The 9,795-nt window shown below is 50.6% G+C and overlaps 1 protein-coding gene across 1 annotated transcript in view; it reads left to right on the plus strand.

Moving 5' to 3' along the window:
- The window catches only part of ANKMY2 (ankyrin repeat and MYND domain containing 2), a 38,858-nt gene extending 31,874 nt beyond the window's left edge, over positions 1-6,984 (plus strand). Inside the window, exons 8-10 of the mRNA XM_040964555.1 lie at positions 3,237-3,365; positions 4,939-5,068; positions 5,885-6,984. Of these exons, the coding sequence (XP_040820489.1) occupies positions 3,237-3,365; positions 4,939-5,068; positions 5,885-6,066 (441 nt within the window). The 3' untranslated portion in view covers positions 6,067-6,984. The remainder of the gene's footprint in view (positions 1-3,236; positions 3,366-4,938; positions 5,069-5,884) is intronic.
- The last annotated feature ends 2,811 nt before the right edge of the window (positions 6,985-9,795 follow it).

Below are 9,795 nucleotides of genomic sequence, written 5' to 3' on the forward strand. Positions count from 1 at the left end.
CCACATCCCTTTAGGTACAGTGCCCATGCCATTTTCTGTTACACAGTGGTGCCAACGGCGTGCTGGAGGGCACCATGGACTGTCCACATCCCTTTAGGTACAGTGCCCAGCCCTCGAGGTCGGCAGCATCACCTTCCTTGTGGATGTGCTTGTGTATAGTCAAGGAGCCACTGCACATTCCTAAAAACCCTGGAGAACTCGTACCCAGCTCCTCTCCTCTTTCCCTTCATGTCCGTCATTTTTCGGATTTTTCGTTGCTGCTTTTCTTGTTCTGTAAAGAGATCCTTCCACTAGTTCTTTCCCCAAATGGCTGCATCAGCTGGGCTGCACCAGGTTGAAGCCAGGAACCTGTTCGTCCATCCTGTTCTCCCATGAGGTTGGGAGGGATCCAAGTTTGTGGATCACTTCTTGCTGTCTTCCCAGGCGGAACAGCTGGGACTCCAACCAGGGTTCAGACGGGATGCCGTCATCACAGGCAGCAGCTTGAGCTGCTCTGCCATGAAGCTGGCCCCTGCGTTCACCGTCTTGGCCAGTTACTGGAAGATGGCAGTTCAGTTCCCGCTCAGTCTCCCCTCGCTTAATACACCTGTGGGGGTGGGGAGGCAGCACAGACATTTGGCCCGGAGATGAAGATGCCGCTGGGAACATCTGTGTGTCCCGTATCAGAGTGCTTGAGTTTGAGGCCAGGCACTGCTTCAGCTGCAGCATCCTGATAGAAGACCTGAACCGAGTTCCTGGCCTCTGGTTTCCACCTGACCAAACGCCAGCTGTGGTAGGCATTTGGGGGAATGAAGCTTCAGGTGAAAAACATATCCCTTTGTTTCTGTCTCTCTCCCTATCGCTCCGATTTCCAAGATAAATAATAATAATAATAAGAAAAACTTACATATATGTATCCTTGACCATTTGATGTTTAACTTTGGGGAAGTTAAAGTCCACAAAATACAAGGGTGATTTATCATACGTGATTGTGTTTTGACTGTGCCTTATAAAGTCCAGCCAATGTAAATAAAATATCATGAGTTTCTGTATTGACATACCTCTGACCACCCAGAAGTGGGTGGTCCAGATCTGGGACAGTGGTTCCCAGGGGCTGGCATCCAAGCCCTCCCATCTTGCCCATGTGGGGTTCTGGTACTCATGCGTATGACTACGTATCTGCCAGGCATTTGTGGCTCTCCCTGCAGCCTTACCTCCCTAGCTACAGAAGGCAAGAACCATGGGGTTCGTACATGGGAAAGCTGAGCTCTCCAGCTGCCCTCGGTCCATGCCACATGCCCACGTGTAACTGCAGAGACGTACCGGCAGGAGGGTGGCTGCCGCTGTCTGCACACTCCCGCTCTGGGCAAGGTTGTATTTCTGTTAGTGGGTGAAGTTGAGGACACCAGAGAGTGACCGGCAGTGCCCCTGTGAGGGATTCCAGGGGACGTGGTGCCTGCCTGGGAGAAAAACAGAAACAGCCAAAAATAGGAGCTGCAAGTCTGCAGGTCAATGTTGGGGGCAGCAATTCATCATAGGCTGTTGCCCAGGATAATATAATTGGTTTCTGGTGTCTCATGATGAATGCTGATCCTAATCTGAGCCGTCAAGAGGAGGCTAGAACAAGGCGAGGAGAGTAGCTAATGAGTTTTACAGAGCTTCCTTTAGAGAAAATAAAATGTTTGTTCTTTAAAAGTTACACATTCTACCCTGTGGGGACAAAACTCCATTGACGCCCACTGCTTGTGCTTGTAACTGGCCCGGTCGGGGGTCAGCCCTGCCTGGGAACATCACAGCTTCCTGAACTCCTGAAGTAGTGGGGAGCTCTTCCCCCATCAGGATGGCACTCAGACCCAGCCGTCAGTCTCTTCAGATGCCGTTTCTTGGGGTCCCACTACCGCCCACTCAGTGTGGGGCTGTGGTTCGCACCCGTCCTGGAGCTCAGCAGTAAGTGGGAGGCTGGGCGGAGACGTGGGGCCCCAGCTGCAGAGCAGGTTCCCCTGCGGAAGCTGTGCTGCTTCGCCCCTCCACAGTGTGGACCGTAGCTTCTGGAAGCTCGGCTCCTGCATTCATTGCAGGTGCCTGGACCCTACTCATTCGGAAGGGATGGGTTTGAACTTGGAGCAAGGTTTCTGATGGCATCCTCCGCCTGAGCACAGCCCCCGGGGACTTGGCATGCCTAAGGAGAGTAGCGCCAGGATCCACTCGCTGAGGCTGCGTTTCACCTCCTTTGCCACCCCGACCCCCGTGACCCCCGTGATACAGTCTGCGTACCGGAAGAGGACTTCTCATGTTCTGACATGAAAGTGCACCCAGTCGTTCCGGTTTATATTCAGGAAGAATGCGACTGCTGGAAAACGGCCATGACTTTTAAAGTGCTTCTGGAACTTATTGTCATCTTTGACTGTCTGAATAAACAAGGGTGGGGCAGTGTTCCTGGGGGACCTTGTACAACTCTCCATTAGGTACAGACGGTAAGATGGACTTAGAAGCAAGTGGCAAGGCGAGGCAAAAGACTCAACAATTTGAAACTGGGGCAGAATTCTGATTGGGAACAAACAAGCACATTTGAACAGCTGAGAAACGAAATTGTTATATTTAAAAATTGGACACCTGTGCTCGCTTCGGCAGCACATATACTAAAAATTGGACACCTGTAATTATTTCTGCTTAGGCCTGTGTGGGTTTTAATAAGAACATCTCAGAGAAACATTCTTCTCGGAAATATTTCGTAAATCCTTCATGACTCACTCAAAGTTTCAGTAGCCCTCGAGTGGTAATTTTCATGTTATTCCATTTTACGCTTTGTTATTACTCAGTGTAGCTTTATGTATGTCTATGACAGAGTTTAGAACATTCTGTGATTTCAAATCCTAATTTGACTTGCATCGCACACTAACAGCACATATTTACTGTTAAATGAAGGAAATATTTCCAGTATTCAGATCGCACCACGTAGTTGCCTCACAGGCTCTGAGCACCGGGAGAAAATGTATTGTCCCACACCCAACAGCCCTGTGGACTTTCACTCCAGAACATGGCCCGTTGTTTTCTCTTCTGTGGCGGGGAGCCCTGACTTCTTAGCTGCTTTGTGTAGAAAAACGCTAGCACAGATGCTTTAATTTTTTTTTTTTTGTCACGAAGCGTGCGTGAACGCCAGGCTCCCTGGGTCGTCTGTCCACGTCTAGACGGCATGGGTCACGGCATGACCTCGGTGTCTCCGTCCTCTGCGATGTCACACTCTCTCTTCTTCCCAGGGCTCCGATCCCACTGCCTTCTCTGTGCTCACCCAGGCCATCACTGGGCAGGTGGGCTTTGTGGACGTTGAGTTCTGCACCACCTGTGGAGAAAAAGGAGCAAGTAAAAGATGTTCAGTGTGCAAAATGGTAAGGACGGGGTGCTTTCACACTCATGTACATCTGGCTTGGTGGGCTTCCCAGCTGACAATCGAGCGTTCACAGTCTGTAGATGTGACACCAGTGCTTGGGAAGGAGTTTGGGCAGAGCTCTGTCAGGTGAGTGAGTGTAGTTCTGTGTCCTGTCTCTACCAGGCTCTGAATCGGTCTAGGTTTGTGTGCTGACCAGCCCAGAGAGAGAATGAGAATGAATGCATGCGTGAATGTGAGAAAATAAGAGAAAGTTTATCTGTAAAGCGGGGCAGACTGAGGCCAGTGCAGATGTGAAAGTCTACCAGGACAACCCAAGCTGAACTCCTTGGTGACCACCTCTTTATGGGCCCATCGACAACTTCCTGTTGCCCTGTGGAATCGCTGGGAACCACACTGCCCTCTTCTGGCCAGTGTAAAGGACGCCTCTCTGTTCTCACATACTATGCATGTGCCGGTATCCGCAGCCACCCCCAGATCAGGTTAATTTCCTGTTCCTTTCAAGACTGCGTTTCTGAAGCACCTGCAACCCATCACTGTCCACCATAGCCTATTTCCCCAGCATCATCTCCTGTAGTAATTCACTTCCCTGGACCCCAGTTTCCTGTTGTATGGAATGAGAATGAGTCATGCTACAGACACCCATGTTCCAGTGCCCAGGGCTTACCACAGCTACCATAGGTGGTTCTCTTACGTTGGTGTGGCTGACCCCAGCTGGGGAAGCGTGCACCTGGGCCAGTGGGCCAGTGGGCCAGGCTGAGCAGTTTCTCAGAGCAATCACGGGGGAACAGATGGGGAAATATAAACATATGAGGCCTCCTGCAGCCTAGTCTGTCCTCCTGATGCCAGGATACAGTCTCCATGTGGAATGCTGCTTGTCTGTTGCTCTGTCTCCCTGGACCCAGCCACTGAGTGTCCCGGCTGTACTCGCTCCCCTGGCCCTTCCGTTCTGTGGTGTGTCTGCCTCCCTCCACTCTTGCCTTCTCTGGCTCTTTCGCAACACCGACTTCCCCTGGGACAACAACCACATCTCGCTGGTCCTTGTACTGGGCCAGCTCTGATACACACTGTGGTCCTCTTGAGCCACTACTTTGTGTCTTAAAATGATCTTTACAGGTCCTTGTGGTTGTACATTGGAAGCTATAAATCTTGGATGACATTGAGGCACAGTAGTTAAGTGTCCCATGCCAGAGGACCTACTTGGAGTCCCATTGGCTCTGCTTCTGATTCAGCTTCCTACCAGTGAGCACCTCAAGAGGCATCAGATGCTGGCTCAAATACCCGGGCCCTGCTCATGCCATGGAATTCCAGCCTTGACTGCCACAAGAACTTGAGGAGTGAATCAGCAGATGGAAGATCTCTGTGTATCTCTTCCTCTCCTTTTCAAATTAAATGGCAAATATTTCATTTAAACTGGATTCTGAACAAAGGAGGTAGGGGAGAGAAATCAACCACATAAATAATGTCTGTAAAGCTTAGGTTGCTTACAGCATGGTTCTTGGTGTGATGTCATGCTCAGGAGCTCATGTGATCACAGTTCTGGAAATGAAACTAAGCCTGTGGTTGCTTTTCAGGTAATCTATTGTGATCAGTCCTGCCAGAAAACACACTGGTTTGCCCATAAGAAAGTCTGTAAGCAGCTGAAGGACATGTGTGAGAAGCAGAGGTTGGAGGCTGCCAAAGAAAAGAGTCCAAAGAAGAACAGTATGTATATGACCCCTGAGCCCGTCCTGCTTGTCATGGGGGGCAAGGGCTGGCTGAGTTGGCGTCAGCTACGAGCACAGGGATGAATGCTCCGGGGTGACGTGTTTTCTTTATGTTAGTACAGATTTTGTGTGTTGCAGACGCATATAATGAGCCTGCTTCCCTCCCGCTCCTGCCCCATCAGTTTTTGCAAAGACGTAGTTTTGATCCACTCTGTATTCACAGGCTTGCTTCCCCACCGAGCATAATAGTCAACAAGTAAAAAGTGGGGAGATGGCAGTGTGGACGTGGCTAAGAGCAGCAGTTGCATCCCCATTCTCTATTAGCTGCTGCAAGACAGAGCGTCCATGTTGTGTGACTTGTTGAGACTAGCATATTTCACTAAGCATCATGGTTTCCAGTCGCATCCATTTTTGGAAACATGCTTCCTTCACAGACAGAGGCCTGGCCTCCCTGCCTCCACGTACCGATAGGAAACAACCGTAGGCAGGCATTCACCACCCCACGCACATTAAGCTCTCGGGAAGCTGAATGTGGAGGCAGATTTTTTTTTTTAACCCAGTTGGCAAACAGCAGGCCTGACCCAGGAGTCTGGATCTGGAGCTGAAGGCCTCGAGTTCAGCCATCGTGCTGTGATGCTTGGAACAGTGACCAAACCCCTCTCTGCTTGGGAATCCCCCTTCGTAGAACAGTAGCAGCCAGGGACACCGAGATGGCAGGCTCTCTTGGAGAGCTGTCGGGAGCTTAAATATGATAACATTGAGAAGACGGCCTGGCATGCGGTACAAAATCTAATAATTTTTTTTTTCTCATCAGATGGCAAATGTGATGCCAATTCCAGCTGTGGTGATGAACAGCCAGCAGGTGCATCGGGAACCTCCCAGGAGGGTCTATGTTCCAAGGACCAGGTAGATGGAGAGAGAGAATCTGTTCTGAGTGAGGTGGACGTAGGAGGGGGGCAGGATGCACCCAGCGGGCCCCAGGCAGCCGAGGAGTGAAACAGTATGGCAGGTGTCAGCGTGGATGGTTGTCGCCCCGGCTGTCAGCTGGAAGACTCGTGTAACTAGTGTCGTCATTGCCCATGACACCTGCATGGCACCAGACGGGACTAGACATAGCATAAAAACTTCCTCTGGTGCCCTACATGGCCTCGTTTCTGCTTCGTTTCTGTCCTACAACGGAACACATAATCCTATGGAAAATATTTGCTTTCAAAATCCGGAAAAGGCATTTCCAGGCCCTCCAGGGAGACTGGCTCCCCAACTCTGGCTCTCACAGGGAAAGAAGTCCCCTTTAAGAAAACGTCACCACCAGGGAACGAAAGGAGAAGCGGAAGAGATGTGCGAAGGGAGATTTTTCCAGGAAGGAGCGCAGACAGGTTGGAAAGTCCTAACTTACGCATGCATCAGGCTCAGAGTAACAGCACGGCGCGGCAGCGAGGTTGTCCGTGACGCAGGGACACGGCAGGGAGCTGAGTGTTGGACATCAGCCTGAGCCGCGTGGGCCCGGGGAGAGCATACCTTCAGAAATGTCAGATCCCTCGGGAGGAAACAAGGCCTCCCCAGGATATGTCAGCATGTGCTTTAAAACAAATAAATAAATACATAAAATAGTTCCCGAACCTTCTGATGAACTAACCCACTGAACGTACTGTGGACAGGGTTCTTGTAAAACCGGTCCCCGTGCCACCCTCTGCCCAGGCGGCTGACTCTGTCTTCCTGCCAGCTCTTCAGAGGGCTCCTCCCGTCCAGAAACTGTGACTGACATCCCATTTAGGTCAGGTCCCGGCACCCACCTTTAGCTGACCCGGTATTTGAACAGAGCTGGAAGGTGCCGTACAGAAGGCAATGCTGAGTCTCCTCCAATTGGGACTTTTTTCGTGTGATTTTACAATAAATTGTGCCTATTGAGATAAATGGCTCATCCTGTTTCCTTGTTGATTGTTGGTAAGCAGCAGATGGTAGAGAATAAATAGGACACTTAGCACATAGGAATAAAAATGAAAATTATTTTAACTTACGCCATCGTGGGTAAAATGATAACACATGGACCCGGTACAATAGCCTCGTGGTACAACAGACACCCTCCTTTTGGCTGGGTGGGGTCTCCTCTTCCACATCTCCTCTGCAATGCTACTTCCCGCGGTGTATTCCAATCGCAGCCACTTCACAGCCTTTCATGATTGAGTAAAACATTTGCTAGTGTTGAGAAACCCACTTGAACCCAAGTATGTGGGTTCGTGCGAATGAGGCACGCCCCCGTTAGTTCCCTAGGATGAAGACTTTTATTAGAACAAACTCATTCTTTCTGGTGACTGTGGCAATAAAAATGTCAGGAGCAACATTTTCTTTTACTGTCCTCTTAGTAGTTAATCAGATTAACTGCCGTCTCATTAAAAAAAAAAAAAAATCAGGTCAGGCGCTATGGCTCGGTGGCGGAGTCTTTACCTGGCAGGCACCAGGTCCCATATAGGTGCCAGTTTGTGTCCTTATCGCCCCACTTCCCATCCAGCTCCCTGCTTGTGGCCTTTCCAATAAAAATAAATAAATGTTTAAAAAACATTTGGCTGCTGATGTGCCGAACCAGCCAACCTGATCCTGAATACGCCGTTTCCATCACCACCGGCTGTTGCCGCCCCGTGTTCCTGCTTGCTGGGCCTCTTTGTGTGATCAGCTTAGACCTCCGTGCCGGGGTGGGTGCAGTGGCGTTCCTGGAACAGTCTCAACTCCCCCGGAGTAGGGGCGGCGGGGGGCTTGGCAGAGACTCCTCAAAGCATGGTGTATTAAGCTGGTCACTTATTGCTGTCGATTGCGTTTTCCTCAACCCAAAACGCCAATCCACATGATTGCATGTCGTTTCTGCCACCGACCTGGCTTCCTTGCCATGTGGGGTTTCTTCGGACGCAAGAAGGCACGGTGAAACCTGCCAGAGCTGCGGGTACCTAGAGGTTGTACCTGGGCCTGGAGGTCTGCTGGGCGAAGGTCCTGTTCCTCCCTAGCTTTCGCAAGGCAGAAGGGCAGGAGTTTGCCCCAGCCCCCTGTTACACATTGAAACACTGGGTTCAGTTGCCAGTTCTGCCCGCCTCCCAGCCCCGCCCCGTTTCGACTTGTTCCCACAGAGCCTGGGAGGCTACGGTGACGGCTGAAGTGATTGGGTTCCATGCAGTCAACACAGCCACTGTGGACATGCGGAGGAGCAGCAGCTGAGCGGGGGCGGTGGGGGGGGGGGGTGCATTGTTGCATCATCCCTCTCCTTTCCCACTCCTGCACGTCTAACACCGAGAAATAACAATCATAAAGAAGGCAGAGCATACGCCTCCTGCCCCAAGAATCCCCTTGAGATCACTCATCCCCATAAATGGCCCAAATCGTGGTCTCTCTCTCTCTCTTCTGCCAGAAACTCCACTGGAAGTTTTAGAACCCGGCTGGATGCCACCCTAAATGGTCCTTGTCCCAAGGAGGCTGTGGGCTCCGGGACGTCAGTTCAACTATGCCCACACAGTGACATAGTGAGGCTTTTTCATTCCTCACCTCTCTGGGCTCCGGTTTCCCTCCAAGCCTGTCCGTATTTACCAAGCACAGAAGGGAGAATGTCCTCGGCCTTCCGCAAGCTTTCTATTTAGCTCCCGGGTTGGAGAAAACCAGCAGTGAGGGAATTACCTTCAAGGTTTGTCACTCAGCTCCGAGCAACTGCTAAAAGCTTTTTTGGTTTCTCTCCTCTTGAACAGCAGGCTTCTGACAAAGCCAAGGCCAGATCATTAGCCCAGACCTAGAACTGGCAGGTGCCTTCAGAAGGGTAAATACATCCTGGCATACTCGTGATGGAACAGTACACGGCCGTAAGCATGATGGAACCATGGCTACCCGCAGCTACACAGACAGATCTGCTGCTGTGCTGTGAAAGACGCCAGGCACAAAATATCTCCCCTGTCAAGATTCCACATATATGCCCTTGAGAGCTAGAGCCGGCTGATTTATCGTCTAGGAATCAGGACGCTGCTTGCAGTGTGGACCAGTGGCCAGCAGCAGCAAGGAAGGAGGGACCTGTGGAGTACTGCCCTGGTCCTGCTTCCCAATTAAGGATGCTAGGTAAACAATCAGGTTCCTTTTCTGAAATCTGGCTGAGCATAAGACTTAGAAGTATGGGACCCAGCACTGCAGCCTCATAGCTAACGTCCTCGCCTTGCACGTGCCTCCGGGATCCCATATAGTGCCCGTTCGTGTCCTGGAGGCCCTGTTTCCCCATCCAGCTCCCTGCCTGTGGCCTGGGAAAGCAGTCGAGGACAGCCCAGAGCCTTGGGACCCTGCACCCGTATGGGAGACCCGGAAGAGGCTCCTGGCTGTGGATCGGCTCATCTTGGGCTGTTGCAGCCACTGGGGAGTGAATCAGCTTACAGAAGATCTTCCTCTCTATCTCCCCTCTGTCTATAACAGACTTTCCAATAAAAAATATATATAAAAACCTAAAAAAAAAAAAAAGACTTAGGAGTAGAACGCCATGTGCTTTTCTCTGCAGTGAAAATGCTAAAGTGAGTTGTAACATCTGTGAGACTGCTTTGAGATGCCTGAGTAAAGCTGTCTCTCTCCACTCACTTATAACCCTTGTCTACTTGACTATGGCCTTTTGTTTTAACTTTTTGTTTCAACTCTTTATTTATAGGAATCATTGAGCCTTTGATTATCATGTGAATTTTAAAATGTGATCTCAAAACAGAGTAAAGCATTAAG

The sequence above is a fragment of the Ochotona curzoniae genome, unplaced genomic scaffold (genome assembly GCF_017591425.1).
Source record: "Ochotona curzoniae isolate NIBS_2020 unplaced genomic scaffold, NIBS_Ocur_1.0 scaffold_3835, whole genome shotgun sequence".
NCBI classification, from domain to species: Eukaryota; Metazoa; Chordata; class Mammalia; order Lagomorpha; family Ochotonidae; genus Ochotona; species Ochotona curzoniae.